This window comes from Pungitius pungitius, chromosome 1, assembly GCF_949316345.1.
Source record: "Pungitius pungitius chromosome 1, fPunPun2.1, whole genome shotgun sequence".
Taxonomy (NCBI): Eukaryota; Metazoa; Chordata; class Actinopteri; order Perciformes; family Gasterosteidae; genus Pungitius; species Pungitius pungitius.
This window is the reverse complement of record NC_084900.1, coordinates 22148098-22173501: the sequence shown is the minus strand read 5'-3', so window position 1 is coordinate 22173501 and position 25404 is coordinate 22148098. Positions and strand designations below refer to the sequence as shown.

The 25404-nt window shown below is 44.2% G+C and overlaps 1 protein-coding gene across 1 annotated transcript in view; it reads left to right on the top strand.

Moving 5' to 3' along the window:
* Positions 1-25404, top strand: part of LOC119222625 (kelch domain-containing protein 8B-like) — a 293155-nt gene that overhangs the window by 6013 nt on the left and 261738 nt on the right. Inside the window, exon 2 of the mRNA XM_037479409.2 lies at positions 19513-20823. Coding sequence (XP_037335306.2) covers positions 20433-20823 — 391 coding nt within the window. The 5' untranslated portion in view covers positions 19513-20432. The remainder of the gene's footprint in view (positions 1-19512; positions 20824-25404) is intronic.

Here is a 25404-nt window from a genome sequence, read left to right as displayed (position 1 = left end):
GAATTGAGCCAATATGCCCATCAGAGGATTGAGTGTGATGATTATTTTGGACGTGAAGCCAACACAGGGGACAGAAGGAGATGGAGAAAGGTGGTAGATAGAGACACAATTACGCAGCCAGAGCATCCGCTCAGTTTAGCATACAGACAGCAGGCTAAAAGTTGAAAAAATCCCCTTCCAAGCTAACACATTCAATGTCATTTTCAGGGATCAATTCCAAAAGAATGACTCCATTTTAACCTCTTAGTAGTCCATTTCAAACTCAAATCTCTCTCACGTGACCCTTGCCCTTTTCTCTCATTGTTTTCCCTAATTCCCGTCTCTATGCTAAGCTAAGCTCAATAGCTGCTGGGTTTAGGTTAATATCTAATGCACAGACATTAGTGTGATACCAATCTTCTTATCGAACTCTCGCCTAGAGTTTTCATGCCCCAAAATGTCAGTCTGCTTCTTTCAATCTTTCAAAAAAAGATGTGAAGTGAGGACAGAAGAAAGTAGAAAAAAGTGATCACATGTTTTGTTCCGTCCTTGTGAAGGTGTAGACGTAACGCAGCGTGGTGGCCCGTGTCTCCTCTTCAGCAGGTCGGAGCCATGTTGATTCAAACAGCTTGTTGCTGAGTTGGGATTATCTCAAGTGCACATAGCAGCTCATGATTGTCCTGGTTGGCCCCGTTGGGGCTGGTGGGATTACAGAGCCACTGGAGGACAGTGGAGTTCTGGGAAGCGTGTTGTCATGAACACTTTTTATGTCCCATTCAAATATTGGGAACAATTGGTCCTCTTGGATTAAGACAAATCCCAAATTGGTCCTCTTGGCATGAGACCAGGGCTGCAAATTAATTTAGAATATTGTTTTTTTTAAAAGGGTTTTCTATGAAAACCATTCTTCTGTTGGGCCACTTTGAAATGTCACAGTAGGAAGAGTGCAGGTTTGTTCAATGGCATTTAATGATGGCTTATTTCTGCTTATTTCCGGGCCATGCTGGGCGAGGGAGGGCTCGCTCACACGGCGACTGTTATTTTTTATTAGTAACACCTGTGCATTTTCTGCTCTGGCATGTCTAAATAACTGCTTTGGAAAAACAGATTGTTTTTCTTTCCCGGCAAAACCCGGTGTCTTCATTCCCCTCAACTCAACTCCACCGCTCACTTGGTCAGAGACGCTGGCGTGTTGAACTAATAGCCGATAGCCTCAAGCACAGATAAGAAGCAGGCTGCAGACGCATTTCATTTTCAGACCTCATCAGCTGAGGACATTTATGAAGCTCCACACACATTCCCATGGAGCCATAAAAAGTTTTACACAATTTTTAAGTGAATTGCTGGCCGCCTGGTCCATTCCAGTAAATGTGATTTCTCACAACACCTGCAGGAATTTCTTCAAACTCCTGCCTGGACTCATTAATGAACTGATATATATTATTTTTTTGTCAATAACTCAAGAATCAATGTACTAATTATACATATTTCTAATAGAATAAGATGTGGAAGTGATGACATTTAGGATGGACATGAATGTAAATTGCAACATGACTTTTTGTGGATTAATAATAATAAATATAATACATATTTACTTCCAGGTTGATATGTTGTCGAGCTTAGCATGACAATAGAATCTTTAATGTTATTTTTTTTGAGAAAATAGTCGGGTTGAAATTAGTTTGAGTACATGCCAATTAATTGCTGCACATACTTCAAAGCGAGGCTGGGAGTTTTGATGAACTAATTACCGTAATGGCTTAGAGGTTTAGTAGAAACACAGCTATTTGACTATGTGCCATGGTGCTGCCAACGTTGAGATCTGCCAGAAGCACAGACTTTCCATTCAGAGACAAATGGCTGTGATTGCTTAGTGTGACGGCTGCCGCATGGAGCAGTGGGTATTATTTTAACTTTGGCCTGGAGATGCATCCGCTCACGGACACGCTGATTGCTCTTTGATCGCTTGGTGTGATTGCTTCGATACGTGCCGGAGAGGCGTGGTGAGCCACTGCCACACCGGCAGAACATTATGCCAACGGTAGAACTCCATTTTTCAATTGCAAAATGATGCAACACAATCTGACCAACCAGAGGGGGGGGGACCTGCCGCCGAGGACTTGGTGTGCACACAGGCGGCCCAATCTGACATGTGACAAATGTAAATGAGAGGAGGTGAAATGTCACATCCTACACAGGCCTTGATGTTGACAGTATTACCATCCAAGTACAATCCACATGGTTACATAAACGCTTGTGTTATGAACACAGGAGGGACTCAAACAGGGGTCGGGATGAGGGGCCGATGGAAGGAAAAATGAATCGGTGGCAGCAGGGAGGAATGGAGATAAAAGAGAACAGCGCTGCCGTCAAAATGGGTTTTCTAACCAACGTGTGAATAATTTATAAGAACATAATTTTAAATGCAAGCCCCCTTCCCTCAATGAATTTATACACAGTCCAAAACTTAGTTAATTAGCAGCGGGGCTTTTTATTCTGCATTTTAAGACATTATTTTTTTGGCAAACAATTGTCCAATTGATTCAGAGCCTTTAAAATGGGGATAACTGTTTAAAGATCGCCATGATTCCTAAACTGTCAATGGGGTGTTATATCCGTATTGAACCTGAAAGTCTAAACTTATTCATTTTAACTAAAGAAGTCAGTATTTGGTTGGAGTGCAGTGGAAAATGTTTCTTTGGCAGCATCCAAATACTTATGACCCAGACTGTATATTTACAGTATATATAAATATATAGATTAATACATTTTCCCTCCCATGATATTTATTGATACGGTAAAAACATCTCCTTCAAACAATTCCAGTATTTTAGGCCATGTTGGAGACGCTGTTGATACAAATCTACTGTAAATCCAACAGAAGGATTTGACCTGTTTGTCAGGTGTAATCAGTGGTGGCTGGTGGAAAATGTTCCACGTAGGCAATCAAATAGATTTCAGCAAACACCCAGCTTGATTTAATGCAAAACAATCAAGGTATCAAAAACACATTTAAACATTTCATATTCATTCCAACATGAAAAAAGCACTAAATAACACTTGGGCAATATTATTATGGTCACCCTCACAGGTAATTAAGTATAATATTTTATTTATATATATATATCTCTCAAAAAAGAAACCGTATGATATAACGTGCTGTCTATGTCAGTTGTCTCGTCTGCTTGAATGGCGATACAATTCGTCCTCTTGTATGTCACACATTTTTTTAATTTAATCAGCAATTGGCTAAAGTGCTTCTTCCCGCCTCCTGAAGTCAATCTTTGCCACTAGTGCAGCTAGAACGTGCAGAAGAGCATGCAGAAGGGACAAGGGCAAGACAGGCAGGGACGTGTATAACTGAGTACCTACATTCCATATCACAAAAACACAAGTACTGGCATCTCTAATATTCTCTACCTTTTTCTTTTTTGGGGCTCAAGAGGGGCGCTCCGAGGGGGCGACGCCCTATTGACCAGCCGTCACTTTGTAAAGTTCTGGTTTCATCACTTTCCTGAACACCTCAGCGCCTCACTCCTTCTGTTCCACCCTGCAAACAAAGCCCCTGTACACGCAGACTACACTGGAACACAGAGGGGACTTTAAATCTCCCAGAGGCTTCACTTCACATCTGGATCAGAGAGAATAGAGAGGTTGTAAAGGCCACTCTTTATTAATCTTAATTTAATATCTTAAAATCCTGACGTTGAGTATTTGGATCAGTGTATGTCTCCTTATGCCCTCTGAGCTCTCACTCCTTTTCTTAATCCTGCTTGATGGAATCGAGCATAGCTACTATCATTGGTGTCGTACACTTCAATGCAGTCTAAGCGTGCGTGTTTGTGTAACACACTGTGCACTTTTCTGCAGCTTTTTGGGTTCTCTTTCTCCATTCTGTCTCGCTCTCCAAACGTCGCTTCTCTTTCTCACCTCACATGAGTATTTATACTAGATTGTGCTTTTACTGCTGAGTGTGCCGGCCTGATATATCTTCACATTTTTGTACCAGTCCTTGGTCCACAGCCATTCCTCAGCTCTTCTTATTTTGGTCTCAGCATTCCCCCTCACTGGCTTTTCCCTTGTTTATTCTCTCTCTCTTCCGTCATCTACTCCCCTTCCCTCCCACCGCTGTGTCTTCTCTTAATTCGGCCCCAGCTTCCTATCTGTTTAAGGAAGAAGGCAGCATCTGCTGGGAAACTGCTGTGCTGGGTGGGGGATTTAGGCTGAACGCCACAGCAAGTCACCCGTGCCCTGTTGTGGCTCTCGTGGCAGATAATGAAGAGGGAGGGGGGCAGGGGGCCGGGGGGGGGGGCGCCTGTGTCTGAGGCAGATACAACAGATATGGACAGTGCAACAGCGTGGAATGAGAGACAACAACTGCTTAGAGTCAAGCGGGGGCGGGTGGGGGAGAGGTTTTATAAATGGGGAGAAAAGACACGGTGTGATGAGCCCCAGCTCTGCTGCCTTCCCCCCCCCACCCCACACTGGTAAAGCCTCTTAATGTTCCTGAGTCACCATCCTGTACACACTCTACCACGTACACACCAACTCATCACTGAATCCTGGCCCATAATTTTAAAGACAGAGGTATTTTCTCTTTGAGCTTGGTGGAAAATGAACTGACCAAATAGTTTAAGTAGTTGATGTTCTCTTCTTGTGCACACACTTAATATAACGCCTGTGCCTTTCACTTGGACTCCCTAATAAGGTGGTTGAGATATCCTTGGTGTTATAGATTTGTCACCCCCGGTCTCAGAATTCTTTTGGAAGATATGCTGTCGTGCATCCAATGCAGCGTGCACGCTCCCAGTAAAGCCGAATTATGTCCAGAGCTTTTTCAGCACGCTGTGTTCCTCTACTGTGTACACGTGTGAGAGACAACTGCCACAGAGAGGGAAAAATAAATCAGATAGCAGCAGGAGGCAATTACGACATAAATGCGTGCGCTCCAAGGGACTTCATAATGGAGCTGGTCGTGCCAGACGGGGGTGGGGGGGAGGGGGGGAACGGGTCACACAAAAACACTTAGGTTCTGTACACGTCCCTTTGGTGTCGACAGCAGAGAGGGTGCCAAACAACAGAGATTGAATCAAACAAAGCTCCTGCGTGCTGGTCGGTCCGTGCCACCTCTTTATAGATCTTCTGACACGTGTCAGTCAAAAAGGAGACTATTTGTTCTGCAAGGGGCCGCTGCCTTGAGACCCCAATTTGAATAAGACCACAAGAGCTTAATTTGTCACATAACTTAGAGTTTTAACGAGCTGTAGCAGGCAAGTCGTGGCGGTTGATTTTTTTTTTTCTGGCTATAATGACAACTGTCACCAGCAGAGTCACTCAGCTGCAGCTAATGAACGTTTAGTCTGCGAGTTGGCACAACAAGAGACGAATAAACTCTTAGCTCTGGGCCTTTAAAATTATGCTCTCTGTTGACTGTACATTTATGCTTGGCCAAATCTGTTCATTAAGTAACACAACATGTCATGTTTTTATATGAAAAAATGAAAAGTGGATTCTTGCAGGATGATCCAGGGTGCCTCTGATCAGCTTCCAACACAAAGCTCACAGGTGGCTTTAGAATTTCCCATCGTAAATTAGATACAGCTGGGCATTCTTCAGCTCATCATTACTCATCATTAATCGGTAATTGTGTTTCCACATGTTTTTAACACTTAAAATGTCTCAAAAACCGAATGGACTCACGCTATCTTACATTGTGTTCAAAACCTCTCTTTGTTTGCATTGCAATAACCTAGATAACATGCTGAAGAACCAAAGATCAAATCATTTTCATGTCATCGCGATTCAGACAGATAGATATAGACCAAAACGAAGAGCAGCTCGACCAGCTTAAAGGTCACATGGCTCAAGGCCGTTGTGGCCGCTACAGTTGCACGAATAAAGATTCATCAGCCAATGCAAGTTAGATTTATTAGCTAAATTCACTTTCAAATGCTTGAGATAAACAACTCAAACAATTTAAATGGCTCAATACATGACTACTGCAGTCTCAAAATGATTCAACTGTATCAACAAGCATCTTTAGTACTTAGTAAAGCACCCTTCTGCTGTTATGACGTAATGCAAACCTGGCGCAACTTATCAAGGGCCTCATTAGTTGTATCAGGTGTTTGAGAACACATCAAATACAGGGACTGGCGGTGAGGTGTCCAGCAGCTTCATATTTAAAAGCAAAAATGATGTTTTCCAGTAATCTCAAGACCCTTCTTGCTTTGCTCTCGTACACGTTCCAGCCCCAGTCTCTTTGTTATTCAGACATCCCAAGGAAGAACTCATCGCCATTCTCCCCTACTTGTTTCGTACCTGTTTGCAACTTGTTTCCAGGCAACCCTTTCCAGACGAAGGCAAACATCCCTCAGTGGCAGCTCCTGAGTGTGCTGCTATGTCTCCGTTCATGTATACAGCAGCTTCTTGTGTCCCCCTGTCTTCTCCCTTTTCCTCTCCCCACCGGCCCAAACACTTCTCATCTTCATTAGCAATCTGAACTCCTTCATGTTCCGTTGGCCGCTCAGTGGAGCTCGTCGTCACTGCACTTTCACTCGGTTTTTCATTTCAGAGTCACGCTCCTCGGGACGGTACACTGCTTCGGTCTCAGGAAAGGAGCATCACTCTGTTACAATGAATTAAATAACAAAAGCCTGCCCGTCATTGTGAGCGTCAAATTTTAAGTGCTATGAATAATAATGTTATTCATTCCACTCCTATTCCTATCCATTCTAGACATACATCTTTGCATTGCATATATTCATTACAGAATGCAGTGAGAGTAGCAGGGTAAAGACACTGGAGATCTAACCATTGGGATTCAATGAAAAAGTCACCCCACAAAATATCCATTCTTTTCAAATTAATCAAGTGAAGCATTGGTATGATGTCCAGCTCAGTGTGTGCGTGTAACATTTAGATTAAATATTTAACAACTTTGTTACTGCCAAACATTATACTTGGAAAATTAATTGCATGTATTTAAATGAATTTCTCTCTAAATGTTTGAAAAAGTGACATATGTATATTGTTGTGCTTTTTTTTTCATAAGATAATGCTAAATGTACCAAAACTTCCCAGGATTTTAGAGCGTGCAACTTTTTACAAACAGCCCCATAGCGTGTTTGTTCGTTTGCATGTGTGTACCTCACCTCAACCCAACTGCAGATTAAAACAAGATCGGCAATTTCAAATAAACAGATACAGGTTACAGGTTAGCGAATGGAATGAACATCATCCAAGTTTAGTTTAAACTGCTTCCTCACATCAGATGGTTGGGATTATCCTCACACCACAGCCCCTTACTTTTCTCCATTTCACGAGATAACAGCAACAGTACATTTAAGAAGCGCCCCCTACTGGAGCCTGTCATTGCCAGAAACCCCATTCTCGTAATTCATTTAATTCATTTAATTGATAATCAGTTATAATGAATGATTTAAGCAATAAGTTGTCTGTAGAATGGAGTGTGGTGGTTAAGGGGATGATAACTCCTTTAGCTGTGTTGTAATCACAATGTATGACTGTCTGAGTTATTCCATTTCACATTTTTTATTGATGAAAGGCAATGCTCACAATAGAATAGGCCCTCCTGGGCTGGCTGGCTGCACACGGTTGCTATGTAGTGGTGGTTGCTATGGAACATACACAAAGCACATCCTGCGCAGCCCTGAAGCCCCACCCCTACTGCGTCACAGAACGATGCCGCTGGTTTATTAAAGGAAACATTAATATCACGGGTAAATTGGACTAATTTAGACATTACACATCTTTTAGTGAAATAGATTGGATCACAACTTTTCTTCAAATACGAGTAAGACAAACGCACACACAAATGAGCAAGACAAAGAAAGGAGGACTCCTTATTTTTATAGTTGGATTAACAGCGGCATACTGTAGGACATCATTTCTCTTTGAATAGGGTACATTTGGTTGAACACATTTTCTGACTGAATCACCCAATCCCACTCGAAAGCAGAGAACACTGCCAAATAAAAGTCACTTCTATAAAATGAATTATTCTCGTGACATAAGTACCATTGAGAACAACTGGCTGCAGTATATTTATCTCAGTTGTAATACTCAATGGTCCATGAGCACAATTGGACTCCTGCAGTCCCCACGAGGCAAGTGCCTCTGGGTATTAACTCAAACATCAGTCAGACCAATCTGTGGTGAGGAAAAGGTCATGTGGTTAGTGCAGGTTATTGCCGGAGTGTTCAGCGTTGATGGTGATGGATCTCACCGGCGGTGGAGACACAGCGCTGATGACAGCTGGTATGGGTCGGCAGCAGGGTTGAAAGGCGTGGAGTTCGATGTAGGCCATTGAGTCAAGGGAGTGTGGGTCGAGGGGTTGATGGGTGTGTAATGCTAATGGTTGCGGCATGTTAAAAACCGGCCGTCTGTAGAACCCTAAACGATGCTTGCAGGAACGATTCCGCTGCTGCATACAATAGGATGTAGACGTTTGATTTCATTTGAGTTTCCAGCTTTTCTAGCAGCTTTTATCCATCTGCAGTCACGGGGGCGGGAAAAAAAGAAAGTGAAAGCCGAACAAAGAGGATTACATCCGGAAGATTAAATGTTACGTATTGAGGTGAAAGCAACAAAACACTTAACGGTCACGACACTGGGGATGCCCCCCCCCCCCTCCCAACGTCCCGGATGATGTCATCGAGGCTGTCTCCGTGGAGACGGGCGGGGGAGCGTCGGATTGGGCAGTTAACCTCGGGGGCTTCTGCGCCAAGCTGGCCTGCTGTTCCCCTCAGTGGTGCTGAAGGGGAAGGAGCAGCGCTCTCATTTACTCCACATACTTCCCGTGCAAACACGTATTTGTTCGCTCTCATGTGCCTTGTGGGCCGTGACCGTCCCCCCGCCCTCTACTTTGTGCTCCTCACCCGGGCTCTCCCTGCGTTTATCTTTTTCATTCATGTGTTCTTTTTATGCAGTCGCATCTCTCAGTTGCAGTTTCCTTTGAACTTTTTTTGTCATGCAAATTGCAACTACTTTGCATTTGGTGTTCTCTCTCCTTCCGCTTTACTGCTCTCACTATGTTCTCCTTCTTCTTCTGTCATAGTATGACTAAGCTAAATGTGTGCATGTGTCTCCATACCATACGCCGTTTGCCCTTGACTGTATTGAAATGCATAGCTTTGTGTTTACAGTGAGTGGTTACAGTATCGAATCGTCTCGTCTAGAGGTGACTCGAGCTTTATGAGGACTTGAATGACTGAGCCAGAACCCATTGACATTTCAATATACATCACTGAAGTGTTGACAAGGCCAGGGTTATTTTTCACTGCTTATGTTGGCTGGTAAAGGATGACACACTGCCAGCTCTCATCCCCTGTCATTCATGTCTAGTTTTATAAGTAGGTAAAGTCATTGGTTGTAGCCATTTGCTGTAACAGGACACATAGGATAGGCCGTATATAGGAGCATCTATTATCACTCTTCATTCATCTGACAAAGATGTATTTGGAAATGGTATTTACCAGCAAGCACACACATATACACCCCAAATCCCTTCAACCACTCTAAAGTGTATTAACCACCAAAAATTAAAATGTTATCCTCGGTATTTTGTGTCCTAACATTTACTGTATGTCATTGAATATTGGTGGATAAGGATCATCTATGAAACTTTACTTAACACTGTCATGGTCCTTTGTGCCCTCTATCAAACAAGTAGGACACTTTCCAAATGACTGGATAAAAGCATAATTTGAAGATGTTAATGGTGTAACTAATGTAACAGTAGAAATCTTGGAATAAGTTCTAATGGCTTTTGAATGACTTTGTTAACTGGAGGCGTACGTTTGTTTTTGGCTCCACGTAGCTCGCAGCTATTAGTTGTACTGGAACTCAATGGACTTTCACCCCGCCCTCATTTTTCTGTCGTAGCAGCGGCCGCTTGATACACATGTCATTGGATGTTGATTTTCACGCGTTAGTTTTGCACTGATGTTACAAGATAAACCCTTATCAACCAGTTAGTCCTGTGTTCTAATATTACCTCCCTTGCAGGAGTAGTGCAGCACTACCCACTTCAATATTGCTTCAGAAACGCATTTATTGCCGACCTGCCTGAGCCAGATCAGAACTGGAGGTATTATTGTGTCAGCGCACTATGCAAACACAGTATTGTATTGTGGTTTTTTAAAGCAAAGGAATTAGCTGCAGTGACAATTTTGCAGAATGCAGCCGTCCATCTAACCACACTAGCAGTGTTATCGGAGGGATTCACAGTGTAACGTTGGGATACGATTCAACACTTCAGAGGTTATTGTCACCTCAACACAGCAGTGCATTGTCCAAGGTTGACAGCTCTACACATCCAACTGTGCTTCCATACTGAGATGTGCATTAGCTGTATCATGCCTTTAGTTCTGTAGGCAGCGAAAAGGAAATGTTTGTGGCGTGAGTAGAATGAAGCCGAGCAGAGCTAGACGTCTTAATCCTGTTGATGAAAATAACTGTCAGCATAACAGTAAAGGCCCATTACCTCGAGCTTGTGGGTAATTACAATAATTCAACTCATTTTGTGAGGCGTCCGCATCACAATCGCAGCCTCGTTTGGATTAAGTTAACTGCAGAAGCTAGGTGGGATTTCTTAATGTCTCCGCAAACAAATGAAAAAACATGGGCTGCGGACTAAATAACACGTGCATGAGTTATCAAAGAAACCCTACACGGCATCGCTGCTGAGCTGCTTTGAGGCATCCAGCTGTCAGTGCAGCACTTCAGTCAAAATTGAAATATCCCCCTAAGCTATTTGAAGGATTGCTAGGAAGTTTTGTACGTCCATGGTCTCTAGAAGACGGAGCCTGATGACTGATTTTTTTCAGCGCCAGCCTGAGGTTCACAGAAACTTGTATGATGACAAAAGGCTTTCTCCAGCACCACCATGGGTTCAACGTTTTACTTTGATATGACTTAACATCTGCAAAAGTAATGACGCTCCCTTCAGTTTTTCTTCAGTGCTAAGTTGGGGAAGCGTTAGCGTCCTAACCTGCTAGCCTATATGGTCTGTACAGCCTCAGAGAGATGCCCGTGGCTTTAGGAGAGTTTAATTCCTTTTTTAATATATTAAAACTCCCTCTGGCTTGAATGAATGTTGAATGAATGTTTTTTGGGCTTGTAATATATTTGATAATGTACTTTTTCTTGTGTAAAGTTAGCTCCTGCCTTGCTCCTGCGTGGTTGCTATGGTCACAAGGCGGGCTGTAGAAGAAGTACAAAAAAAAGTTCATTAAGACGGCAGCAGCAGGTCACGCTCCCTTGCACTGGTTGCATGACTGTATTCAGGTTCACATTTGAAGACAATGATGGCAATTGATTGCTACTGAAACTCCTTATTGTTGCGAGGAAACATTTAGGTTTGCAAAAGGCTTTGACAGACTGTCAATCACACAAGTTAAACCATGAAAGTATATTTCAGAAAACAATGCCATCTCTGTCAAGCAAGTCCATGAAGTACGCTGTTTTCCTTGACCAAAGGAAAGTTTTACAGAGGATTCTCTGGATACACCCGACCTGTTCAAGCAGACAAACCGCTGTGAGATGTTCAGACATGGCTGGATCCGTGTGAGCTGTAGCCATGTTTTCTCCATCTTATTTGTTCAAACCTCTCTTTGAAACTCCAGCAGCCTCGGAGGGCTAAACTGAATGCTTGCTCAAGTCATTATTTTAAAGACAGGAACTTGAATCTGAATTCAAGCAGATCATCTATGCTGTGTTCACCATGTCCCTGATCCGCCGGGGGTACAACATCTCATTAGAGCTCATCTCATGCTTGCACTGCTTCTCTCAATGTTTGTGTTTGCATGATGACCCGCTTTAGGCCTTCTCAGTGGCTAAGCCCGCCAAGCGGCCTTTCTGTGTGGAGTCTGCATGGGAAGTGTTGGGAAAGTTCACTTTCTACATGAACTAGTTCAAAGTTTAGTTCACAAATTTTAAAATGAACTAGTTCAGTTCATAGTTCAAACTTCAACATTTTTAAACTAAGTTCACAGTTCCAAAAAATGAACTAGTTCAGTTCTTTTTTTTTTTTCCATACGTTCCATGCGAGCTATTCTTTTTCAAAATGATTGCCAAAGCCCATACAGAACCACAGACAGCAATTATTCTATCAGTTTTAACACTGAAGCTATGCATCAGATTAAAATCTTCATATCCAATTTTGAATCCTTATCCAACCAGGGTTCACATTAGCATTGAGGGGACAGCATCTCCCCTTTGTTGCTTTAATGTTGCTGTCCATTCACTCCACACTAGCAGCAGCTGCAGCGTTCACCCCTACAGTACATTCTCAAACACATGCTGCTTGAATGGTCTTTAAATAAGGAATTATTAAAAGAAAAACAGGACAGTAATCATTAAGGTGCAAATGTTTTTCAATTTTAATAATTTTCTAAATTATTAAAATGAAATTTAATTTAATTACACCCTAAAATGAAATGTTAACAGAATATAAATTGGAATCCTGGAAAAATATACCAGGAAGGTTCAAAGGCTAGCCAGGTGCTTTAGTTCAATGTGGATTTTGTCACGGTTACTGGTACCGGAGTACAGGAGAACCCAAACGCACGACTCGGACACGATGGACAAGACAGACAGACAGGGGGGGTTCAGGCAGGGTCCAAAACCGGGAGATCCGTCGGGAGGCAAACAAGTCCAGAGGGGCAGGCAGGTATTTCGCAGACGAGGACAGGCAGGGTCAGAACCAGGATGGCAAACAGACAGGCAGACAAATCCAAAACGGGGGAGGCAGGTAAATCGGGGTCGAGGAACAGACGAGGTTAGGATCGATGTAAACAGGATAACATAGGGAAACGCTGGAAAACTTGGTTAAACACACAAGACAATCTGGCAGTGAGCAACAGAATGTGACGGGCTTAAATAGTGAGTGACTGACGAGGGGAGGCACCACAGGTAAGGGTTAGGAGAACCAGGTGCAGGAAATCAGGTGACGAGGTGGGAGGATCTGAAATGACACTGGTGGCTGGTGTTGCCAGATTGGGTGTTTTATCCGCTACTTATTAAGGCGCGTTTACGGTGTGTTTTCTACAGAAATCTGGCACCCCATTGAACGATGTTAACCTGAAAGAACGTGCTGTTCACAGACACCAGAATGAATGAGTTCACAGTAACGTTCATCGGGCATTAATACAGTACGTTCAGTTCACGTTCGCCCCAAAATATAAACGAGTTCATGAACTATCGTTTAATGAAGGCGTTCAGGCACAACACTGTGCATGGGATGGCGTGTGGATGCGAGTGTGGTTGTTTGTGTGTGTGTCAGCCCTGCGATTGACTGCATGGAGACCAATCGAGGGTGTACCCCATTTCTCCCCCGGTGTTGGCTGGGAACGACTCCAGCCCCCCAGCAAGCCTGCAAGAAGGAGAAGTAGCTTTGAAGATGACTGACTGACTAGCTTCCAGTTCATTCTTGAATCTTGTGTCCAAAATTCTTTGCTGTTTGGTTTTGAGAAAAAAAAACATTGAACTCAACCAGGCCATTTTGCACCCCTACATTGCAACACGCCCCATTTAAGTTACACATCTGATTGATGTATGTGTACATTGAGTTCATTTGTGAGACCCTTTCTACCGGGTTCGTGTATTAGAGACATTGCATTTTAACACATGGCTTACATTTTTCCTGGGGAGCAATTAGGGGTTGGGGGTTGTCATTGTAGTTGACAAAATGAACGGTTATCTGCAGAAAACGAGAGTCTGCTTTTTTCTACATCTGTTTGACAGCAGGGGCTAAAAAAGGAACAAGGATTTAAGTTGCCAATCTGACCCTGTGATTGGTGACCATGTGTCATGCAAGACTGGGAAGCATAAAAGCCGTATGTAAGAGTCTAGCAAAGAGACAGATATAATGTAGGTACGCCCAAACAGTTTTCCATGACAGGAATATATTAAATATATATTGGTCGAATCAGTCAGCCATCATGATACCGTGCACCAAAACTGGAAGCTGACAATAAGAGAGCTAAGAAATAGCAAGAAAAGGAAATCTCAAGGGAGTAATGAGCCAGGGGGAGGAGGATGTGGGAGTGGGAATCTAGAACACAATGTCAGGTTTAAATTATGAATGACAAGCAGCATCAAACCTTCAGACTGAATCGGGGCTGCAGCAGGGATGCAGGAGGAGAGGGAGCATACAGCGAAAAGCTGTCTTGTACTATTTTGGGTTTTGAGGTGGACTTGATTTGCAGTGTGTTGGTAAACAGCCTTCACGATTGAATTAAATTAAAAGGCCTTTAAGCGCAAGCAGTATCGGCTGTGATTACACTCCCATCTCGGCGGTGCTCTTCACAATTTCAGCAGGGAAAGGCTCTCTGGTTCTGAGTTATGGGAAGTGAAACATAAACATACTTAACCTTTTTGATGCACAAGATTTCAAGACTTCGGCAAACATTCTTTCCAGATCTGCTGGAATGACTCAGTTACTGGCAAGTAATCAGATGACCTTTAGTTTGAACTCTCAGGTATTACTATTCCTAGTGTGCTTGTTATACCCACATAACAAGATAGAGAGTGTTAGACTGATACACTTTGAAGGGTTTTTCATCACCCATAATTCACCAGCAACAGGAGCCCTCAGACAGACGCTGTAAGTCAATAGGATCCTGGTAGTTGGTCGGCCTGCAGGGATCAACCCCAACCTTTTAGTGTAGAAGCTGCCATTGTGAATAGTCTTAATGTTCCAAAATAGTCTTAATGTTCTCAATTCCAAAATTCAGTGCCATCAAGTTCACATTTTCATGTTGGTTATTCGTCACACAACAGTATGCGAAAGCCTCTTAGGTACAAGTTATTTAATAATTTGTAAATGCTTGGATTGAAATAACTACCTTGTTTCCGATTCGTCTTAGCGATTAGATGCATGAAATAGGATCTCGGGTGTATCCGCATATGTGTGTCCCAGGCGGCATCTTCCTGTTCCGCCAGATGGAGCCGATCCATCAGTGTCTTATAAGTGCATTCTCTCTATTAGCCAGCAGTGGGCAACACCCCTGATCGCAGAGAGAATCCTGATTTTGTAGAAGTCTGAGAAAATGACGCCAATTCTGACTTGGTTGTTTACCAGCATATGTATTGTAGACAATTATAATCCATCATTTGATTTAAATTATAGTGTCATAAACATTTATTAAGTGGATATAGGCACATTATTTCATTAACATGAATCAGTGGGATTTTTATTGCCACTGTCACGGATTCTGTCAAGGGAAAATGACTTGTTTCAGAGTGTGATCACAGAAACTCCTCTTTAATATGCAGACTGCACATTAGCATGAAAGATCTCTCTTGCTGTGAGCTATTGCAACAATGAGTATATGCAATACAAGCAAACATGTGCGATTAGCATTGTTCTTAACAGATTACAGAGGCTGCCAACATCACTAGAGAGTCATAGGGGACAGAAAAATAAACTGTTCTGTGCATTTTGAAGACTTTGAGTAGCAGCCAGGGGTGGACTGGCCATCGAGGATGAGGAGGAAATACGGACCCACCTTCGCCACCAACCGGCCCTCCCCAGGACCCGCCGGTCCCCCAACTGTATTCTATGCTTCACAGAACAAATTACATTTATTCTAATACCCAGTGTTCCACCCCACCCCCAAAGTTTTTTCACGTTTCCAATTGTCCACTTGCTGCACATGGCAGTCCCGCTCCGATGGACACACACAGACTATTCGCACGCACACAGGAGAACACGCTGACGTAGAACGCGCTGCCAGGATGACAGAGAAAGTCAAGGCCAAGATGAAATGGATAGCCATGGGCATGGTAACACAGAAGGACGGCCAAGATTTTGAATATTTCACTAGGCCCAAGTCAGGCACATCAGACATCATCTTCTGTTTTCACCCCCAGCAGAAAGCAGACAAGGCCTGTGTGCAAAGAGCCTTTTTTTGCAAAGATGGCACAAACAGAAAATGGCTCAATAATACAGTCAATACAAATAAGCCCCTCTTGTGTTCCCTTTGTCTGGCTTTTACAAATCCCAGAGAAAGCAAACTCTTTCATCACTGGTATGTCCAACCACACACACACGTACACCAGAAAGTTGAAGAGCATGAGAAGAGCCACCTACACAGAGGTTGCACTGAGGCATATTCCGTGAGATCCTCGGTAAGCACGATCCAGGACCTTCTCATGGCACCTCATGGGACGTCGCTTCACAGAGAGCAAGTCCGCAGGAGGCGACCAGTGTTTTGCATGTATTATACAGTATGTATTATGAAGCTCATCAGCAAAAGAGGTTTAAGCTATCGAGGCACGCAGGGAGAGGCAGCATACACACTTGATGACGACACCATTGACCATGGTAACTTTTTGGAGCTAAAAGAGCAAGGCTGAAGTCCGTGAATCTGGGATGTACTCGACCCAGATCTACACCACACAGGACCTCACAGGCCACGATCAGTGCTCTGTTGTCATACGGTATGTGGCAGACACTCTTCATGAGCGACTGGGCAGTATTTTCCCCAACTTGTGAATGAGGTGCTGGAGACCATGGATCTGGATGTGGAGCGGCGTATTGAAAATCCCATTGATGGGGCCTCCAATATGCAGGGCCAATATAAAGGCTTCTCTGCACTGCTCTCTGTGTGGTGCTATTCATACATCCTAAACCTTGTGGTGTCAGACACAACACAGTGTGTACTGGCAAGTGGCTCTCCTTTTTCCCTGATGTACAACATTGCTGTCTTCTTCTACCAGTCCTACCAGAGCATGCAGCATTCTGGGCCACCCGGAGAGGCTTAAGAGACTTATTAGAGCTGATAATAAAAAAATTGCAGTAATCTAGTCCAACAACAAATTAATAGAACTCATTTTTCTTCATACTTTAAGATGAGAATTTTCCCATATGAAGTGATGGTGGCGCATCGAGTAGTGTGGTGTGCTGGGAACCGCAACGTTGGTGGTTTGAATTCCAGCTGCTGCCATGTCGAAGTGTCCCTGAGCAAGACACCCAACCCCCAATTGCTCCCCAGGCAATATGTAAAGCATGGGTTATAATGCAATTTAAGTCGCTTTAAAAAAGCGTCAGTTAAATTATATGTAATAAAAAAAGGGATTATTTGAAGTTTGTTTTATCTGAGATTTAAAGTACACATCTGGGTTGAAGACAACATCAAGATTCTTCACGGTGCTTCTGAATACCAGAGCAATGCCTTCTTTTCATACTAAATGTCAATCCTGAGGTTGTCAGCTGTTTGTGGCATCCTCAAGCACACACAAAGATACAGATTGGGATTGAGAAGGGAGAGCTGATAAATCCCAGGATTAAACTGTGAATCAACTAAAGTAATTTGCATAATTTAGACTTTACCAGGTCTGCTAATCTCTCTGGTAGACTCACTGAAAGAAATAGGGATCCACAGGGAGGATCCACAGGGAGGATTGACAGCTCTCTCCTCGGAGGTGTGAGGAGGTGGGTGCATAGCATTTATGATAAGACAAGCTTTAGATGTTCAATTTAGCAGCCAGACTTAACCTGGATTAAATGCTGTGCATATTTCCCAGACCTTCTGAGTATGTCTGTGGCAGTTGTCATTGTAACAAAGCAGTAGGCTCAAGCTTGCCTCTCAAAATCACTGATTTCACGTCAAACTTTTTCATGGCAAATAGCAAAAACAATTGCTAACCCAATGACAATGGTGATGATTCAGACCGATGTGTAGAGTTGCTTCACAGATTGAACCAATGTTTGACAGGGACGAAAATAGAAACATACAGTTTCTAGGACTCAAGTTTCTTAAGGATGGATATCACAAGAAAGTACAAAAGTCAGCCTGTACCCACTAGTTCAAAGCTTAATTAATAATGTTTATTAACGGTTTCCTAACCTGGACATCCAACCACAATCAAATTCACTCCATCCGGATGGCGCGATTCATCTGGATGTTTGTGAACGATGACAAGCCGGAAATGAAATAGGAGTAACAAGGCTATTTTTCAAATGTAGCGTCTGGGTCCAAATTTGCCCTGTCACACCAAGCCGATTCTCAACACCCGACGGCCAAGTAGCACGTCCGTTCTGGGCATTTTTCTTCTTCTAGTGCACCGGTTCGCTGGCTGAGCAGCCAATCAGAATGTTCAGAAGGCCAGACTGACCGACAAGCCCCGACGCCGATTCAACATGTCGAATCGGCCGTTACAAAGCCGACGCGAACCGACTTCGGCCAATGGTGCGGAACACACTGAGGAGATTTAGTCTGCCGATGCACGAAAACTGCCCGACGGCCGACCCTCGGCTTGGTGTTTTCCAGGCTTTAGGGACACAGTGGTGGTCTCTGCAGACTGTGTCCCGCCCAGGGTTAGATGTTGAGATGGGAGCTAGCTGGTCCGTTTGCCACTCACCCCCCTTCTGTTTGACACATGGAGTAATTCCTCTGCACATTTCCCCTCTGTATGTTGCTTATCTGTTGGATTTACTTCCAATGGGAAAAGCTCTCTCCATCTTGATGTAACTGACTGCAGCCAGCGGCCGTTTCGTTTCTGCTGTCAACTTGCGGTTTACGTCCGGGTTGGGCTTGCATCCTGCCGTTCGGAAGTAAAACCGGAAGGAAACAAACATACGTTAACTAGGTAAAAATATTTTGTTGCATTTATTCGGCCACATTAATCGCATTGTTTAATGCGTGTTATACAGTATTTGTGCTGTGTAAATGTGAGTGACCTGTGGACATCTGCAGTCGAGTGTTCCGTGCATCGCCATTCTCCACCAGTCAGCCCCGCAAAGACGTCTTTGCTTTCCATACTAAATGTCAATCCTCAGGTCACAGTGGGCTTGCATCCTGCTGTGTCTCCGACCGGCGCACACACACACGCACACATTATGAACAAACCGACATCTTATCGCTGTCAACAGTAACGTGCTATTATGTTGATACCTGACAGGGTCACTTTCACTTCTGCGTCAGAAGCAATTTTGCCTTCTCAAAATTTGGAATTAAAATAACGGTCGTTCCACGGTCTTAATCTCCTGTCAAGCTGTCACCTCGGATATGTTTGACAGGTTGACCGACCTTGTTGTGCTGCTCTTTGAACTGTTAATTAACATAGAGGCCTTCCTCTCTCTCAGATATTTTTATATTGTAATAGTTAGTGATTGATTGGTAGAAGTGCAGCAGTTTGTATTTAATATGCCGTAATTTGTCTAAAATATAATACTCGCCGAAATATTGTCTCATCTGATCTGATAAATCTTTCAATTGATGGATCTGTCACTGAAATGGGACTTCCTGGATTATATTTCATTGTGTCACCATTAGCCAAAGCAATGCCCCCTCTCGGACGCAGATCCTTGCCCTGATTTATCATGTTTATGACTGTTTTCCTTCTGCTGCCCAATTAGTCGATATATAGCCACTAGAAAGAATGAGACATATACTGTTCCAGCACAAAGCTCATGGCATGTTTCTCCAATTATTTAAATTGTGATTCTTGCTCTTAGTTTATACTCCATTTCCTCATCTAATTCTGTCTTGTCTTTTCTTTCAGGTTGGGCCCCGCCAAAGGACCCTCATCGTCTCCGAAGCAACCAGTAAGCTGCGAAGCACACAGTTCACAGAGCACTGTGCCCGACAGGAAGTCATAAAGCGGCGCTCAGGGATTTGGAATCCCTGTTTAATTAAGCAAAGAAAATCTTTCTTAAATTGCAAGTCTTGCCGCTATTAAACTCACGTAGAGTTTTCATTTAAAGACACTAGTTCGTTTATTTAAGTTCAAGTAGGCTCATCGGGGTGCAGCGGAAGGGGGACAGATGCACCTTTTGTTTAAAAGGATCTTCGATTAAGGCTTTCCCTTGGATTAAGAAGGCAATAGTGAAGGCCAGTGTTCCTTAACATCTTTGATCCAGTGCCACCCCCTTATTGCTTTGACTTTCTCTTCTTCAACTCCTCCAGTCTGGACATTAAGGTTTAAGCCTTAGGACACTAGGACACCCCCCCCCCACAACCCCCGGAATATACTCAAGTCCGAACTCTAACCAAAACAACCCCCCAGCGGGAGGCAGTGAAGGGGAGAGGAGAGCTGGGGAGAGGAGTAGAGGGGGAGTGAAGGGCAGAAGGCTTCACCAGCAGCCGGATGAATAAAACATTTCAACAGTGAGGGAGTCTTGACATCTGGCTGAGGGGCGAGTTAGACATTCTCCTCATTCCCCCTCTTTATTTCACCTTGTTCTGTCCTTCCCTTACGAGCATTCCTTATCTTCCTCCTCCCCTCTTCTTCCGTCCATCTTTCAATTTCACGGGGGTTTCAGGCGGTCAGACAAACCGAAACACGCGTGTGTTTCTTCTGCTCTCGCTCGGTGGGGTTCGGCCTTTGCGAGGCCCTGGAACAAGCCCCCCCTCCCCCCTAGCCTCTTCCTCCTTCCCGACGCACTGTGTGATGGTGTGTACCCTCCTCGCTGTCCTTGAGACATGCCTGTGCAGGAGATGGCGGTGAGTCCTGTCAAGTCCCTGTACTGGGAGCAGTTCCCTCCCATGTCGCAGCGCCGCGTCTACAGCACTCCGGTATACCATGAGGGCCTGCTCTATGTGCTGGGGGGCTGCAACGAGACCGGCACGCCCCTGGACAGCGTCGAGGTGCTGGATGTAGAGAGCCAGACGTGGAGCCAGCTGCCGCCGCTGCCGACCGCGCGGGCGGGGGCCTCGGCCGTGGCGTTAGGGGGCCGGGTGATGGTGCTCGGGGGCATGAACCAGCAGCAGACCCCGCTGGCCTCAGTGGAGATGTACCATCCCGATGAGGGCAAATGGGAGACAAAGGCCAGCCTGAGTCAGCCATCCATGGGAGTCACCATTGTGGAGAAAGGTAAGACAGGGGAATGCATGTGTGTGGAACGCTGTTGACAGAGCTGGTTATTGATGTGATTTGGGTGTGACAACTGATTCAAAGTGCTTCAGTTTGTTTTTGGTACAAGAACACGCAACAGGTGGAGTCCCTGTGTAGTGGGTTATCCGTTTTCTTGAATGTCAAAGCCTAAAATATCTGTAGGTTAGTGACTTGAAGTTTCCCTTGTGGGTTGTCTGGTCTTTTGAGGATTCAGCTTCAGGTTTACCCGGGACTGAAGCAGCTGCATGTGGCGATTTTCCAACTGCAAACCCAACTAACTTCCATAGATGGGAGTCCTTTGTTGTATTTGCATCGATCACTAATTGTCCATTTTCTAAAGGCCTCCCCCAAGCATCAATGAAGAAACAACTTAACTTCCATTTGACCCACAACACAATGTCTCTCTGTCGTCTAAGTAATATTGACTATGCTGAAACATTATTAAAGTTTCCCCAATAGTAGCATATTATGTTTTTCTGTAGTAAACATGTCAATCCTGTTATGTTAGAAAGAAATAACTGATAATATGGAAACTCCAGGTGGCTCCCTCTTTATCAGTAATAGGGAATCAGCAATAACAATGCTGCTCTTTAATTTCCATCTCTAGTTTATGTATCATCCGTTGGTAAGAAAACGTAGCCAAGCTAAACAGACTTGTAGCTTTAGCCTTGGTCACTGAAGGCCCTCAGCCATTAAATACATATTTGAGTCACCTCTAATCTTCATTTCAATTACCATTACAATTACTACTAAAAACCTTATGCAGACTCATTACTACTCATTAGGTTGTGCAGTTGCTTTGACATATTCGCATGACTTTGAAACGACAGTAGTGCCAACAAATTCATTCCTCTACACAAAGTGAACTAATTGTCTGTTCATTTTGGAACGGGGCCCCTCCAGGCTTTCACGCACTGTGAAGCCTCTGAAGTGTCTCTCCAGTTGAAGGTGCTCATGATAACAGTAGAGTGGCGTCTGGGTCGATGGCGTTTATTGAGTATGGCTGTGAGGCGGTACGCACATTGTAATGATGTAAATGGTCAATAGGTTGTGTACCGTAAATCCTCAAATTGTGGCCGGGGCTCTTATTTGCGCAGCGCACCGGCCTGTATTTGGAGCAGGCCTTTAAAATAATGGGCATAATTACAGTAGGCTAATATCATTCATTGCATATGCGTTCAGCACTTCCTGCAACCATGTACCGGTAGGCTACCGGTAGAATGAAACCGGTAGACCTATAGCTAATCAACTTTCTGGAGACTAACCATTTAGAAATGAATCAGTAATAAACCATAGTGTCAGTCTTAAGATACATCGTTAATTGCAGATATTTTCCAATGTTCTCAATTACAATCAAGCAAGTCAAAAATTTCACTCGGCCAAAAAAAAAGTTTATCGCGCATAGCGCTTTATTTGCAGTGTCCTCCTCGTCGTTCTCCTCATCCTGGGCTACTTGCGTGCGGTTCTCCTCCCCCCGCTGCCGGAGCTGCGCCAGCGCATCCCTACCAGCGGCACATCGCTGTCCCGCTTTGAAGCAATGGATGAGATCATCTCCACTCCCGTCATCTTTCAGTGTCAGTCCACAAACTTTGACGGACTTTCGGATCATGTCCTTGTCCAGCTTCTCCCAGGCAGCGACTACCCAGTTCACGAGCAGGTGGCGAGCAGGGGCTCTCATGTTACCTCCAGCAGTATATTCTTTACTTTAAATTTTTATTTTTTTATCCCCGGCCTGTATTTGGGGCCCGGCCTTTATTTGAGGATTCACGGTATGTGTGTGTCTGTAAAAGTCCTCGGCGGTATCTCTGTCTGTGTTTCCCCTTCTTCTCCTCCCGTGCTTTGGCCCAATGTCAAACATGCCTGGTGTGGGGGAGCCAGGCGTCACGCAGTCTACCTCCACTGAATAAACACACCGGACGTAATCGTCATTCTTCAGGCCTGTGCTGGCTGTCTGAGGCTGTGTATGTTGGCACAGAGGAAGGAAGAGAGCCGGGAGTAAGGGAGCGAAGAGAGAGATGAGCGGGATGAAGGAAACAAGAAAATGAACCATCGAGAAAAGATTTCAAATATTGCGTTGACACAGAAGTGTGCAACACTTGTTGCAATTCTCCTTTGCTGTGTTTCAGACTGCATGCTGTTGAGTTCTGGTCTGGTAAGCTGTAGAATCAACATGACCTTTCATGGAAATACAGATGAAATAAATATCCTAAATTTGTATTCTATACACTAGATTTCATACAAAATAGAGAATATGGGTTCATAGTGGATGACAACACGCTATGATGTCAACAGTGACATCGGCCTAAAGCTGGTTCAAAGGCAGCGCTGTAAAAGGGAGAAGAAAATGACTGAACTAATTAGGTCTGTTTGTATTTTTGATTAAACATGTCACAGGGACTTTTGCAAATAAAACCCTTTTTGTTGGCTGGACAATGTCTGGCTTGTCTGCCTCCTACCGCTCTAGAAGCCATTCCGGTCTGGAATCCTCACATTGATAACTTACAGAAACATCCCCCTCTTCCTGGCTACAAACACACTATTTGTCACGGTTTGGGTCTGCTCTGTCTTATTTTGTAGTTTTCATGTCTCTGGTGTTCCTGGGTAACTTCACTTCCTGCCTTGTCCTGTCTTCCCTTGTGATTGTCTGCCGTGCCTGATCGTTTCCACCTGTGTTCAATCACCTGCACCTCCCTTGTGTATTTAAGCCCTGTGAGTCCCTTGTCTGGTGTGGCGTCATTACATGTCGATCGTCCATGTGCCAAAGTAAGTCTCTTGTGTTTCCAAGTCCAGGTCCTTGGTTTTTGTCGGTTTTGTTTTCTCTTCCTTCCTCCCCTTTTTGGTTGGAGCGATTTTGATTTCGAGTTCTTTGACTATTAAAGCCCTTTTATTTTTCATCAACTCTGCGTTTGAGTCCTCCCTCCTTGCCCTCGACCGCGTCCCCCCTGACACTATTGTTGATGCGGTGCTCTGTCCTTCTCTCTCTATTTATGTCGTGCTAAAAGTCCAAATGTCCTCAACAACCACAGGTGTAATTATTCCCAAAGTCATGTCTTCTTTCTCAACAAACGTTTGTCTAATCCCAACTTCCTGCCTCAGTGTCCTCAGCACCACCTTCGTCATGTTTTGCGTTACCTACTCTAAGCACACAGGGATTTTCCTGCAGCCACATTTTTGCTGCCGGCGATGCGTTGTGAGCAGCATGGAGACAGGACCTGCTCTGTGTCTAGGAACTGCTGCTGCAGAGTAGGGTTCTGCTCTGAAGCCCTGCAGTCTAAAAGCTTCCCTGGGTGTCTGCTGCCACACTTGTTAAAGAAAAGCTTTACATAAACAGCTCCAGAGCTGCTTTTTCATGGTCTGTGAGCGCTGTAGAAACCTGTTGATTTGCTATTATTTATCACTTTGCCACTGTTTGCATCTGTCAGGGATTATGGAAGAAAGAACATGTGTTACTGTGTGTTTTGTTAATCCTATGAGATGCATCATGGTGAGACATTAAATGTTCTGAATCTTTCAATTTAGTTTAATTCTAGATAATTCTATTATTTTTATTAGAGGTCCTGGGTTGAACCCCCGGACGAGACCCCGATTGGTCACAGTCTGGCTCCTGGACCACAACAAATGACAGATTATTACGGCAATTAAGGTTTATTCCGACATTTGTTGAAGGAATGCTCGTAGACCACCATACCCTCAGGAAGAATGGCCAGCAATGCATCAGGTTGCACGTCTCTTAAAGGCTGGCTGCACTTTAACACAAAAACTGAATATATTTAGATATATATATATTAGATTTGGCCTTTTTATGTGGTAATTGCACGCTTCCTCTGCCTTCCTCTGGTCTACCTTGATACTGAGAGAGAGAGAGAAAGCAGGAGCGACACGGACCAAATATTTCTTAAGATGTGGAGTTTAAATATTAACATTTCCCCATTCGGCCTCTGCCACAACAACGTTCACATGAAACTGGTCGGGGCTCAAGTTGCTCCCACCTTCTCTGTACTATTGAGTAGTTCTGTTCTTCCACAGCTTATTACACCGACCCGTAATTTATCTAAAGAAACACATTTGGTCAGCAAGATTAAGGTGTACATTATATTGGAAGCTGGCCAGCATTGTCCCGTCGTCTTGTTTCTCTCTTTTGTCTCTGCAGCCAGAGATGTGGTCCGATGATTGACATGTTGGCCAACATGTTCTCATCTCCCTAGACGCCCCCAAGCTGTTTCCCTGTCTGTTTCCAGACTTCCTCCGCAGTCGTCTGATCAATGGAGCCTTGCTGTTCCTTGGCATTCGTGTGACCGCCATGTCTGTTTTAAGACTCACCAGAGGAAGCAGGCGGATTAGTGTTAAATGTTGGTATCTGTGTGCCAGGCGGATGCTGCAGACGGAGCATGTGTGCCGATTATTTCTGTATCCCCAGTGCGGAGACACCTTGTGCATTTTGCTGCCTCTGCTGAAGTGAACGTGAACATATACGTCTTCCCGCGTCACTGATCAGTAAACTGTGGAACACGGATCTTTCTGCTGTGGCCCGGCTCAGAGACAAAAAAAGCTTTTAATTGC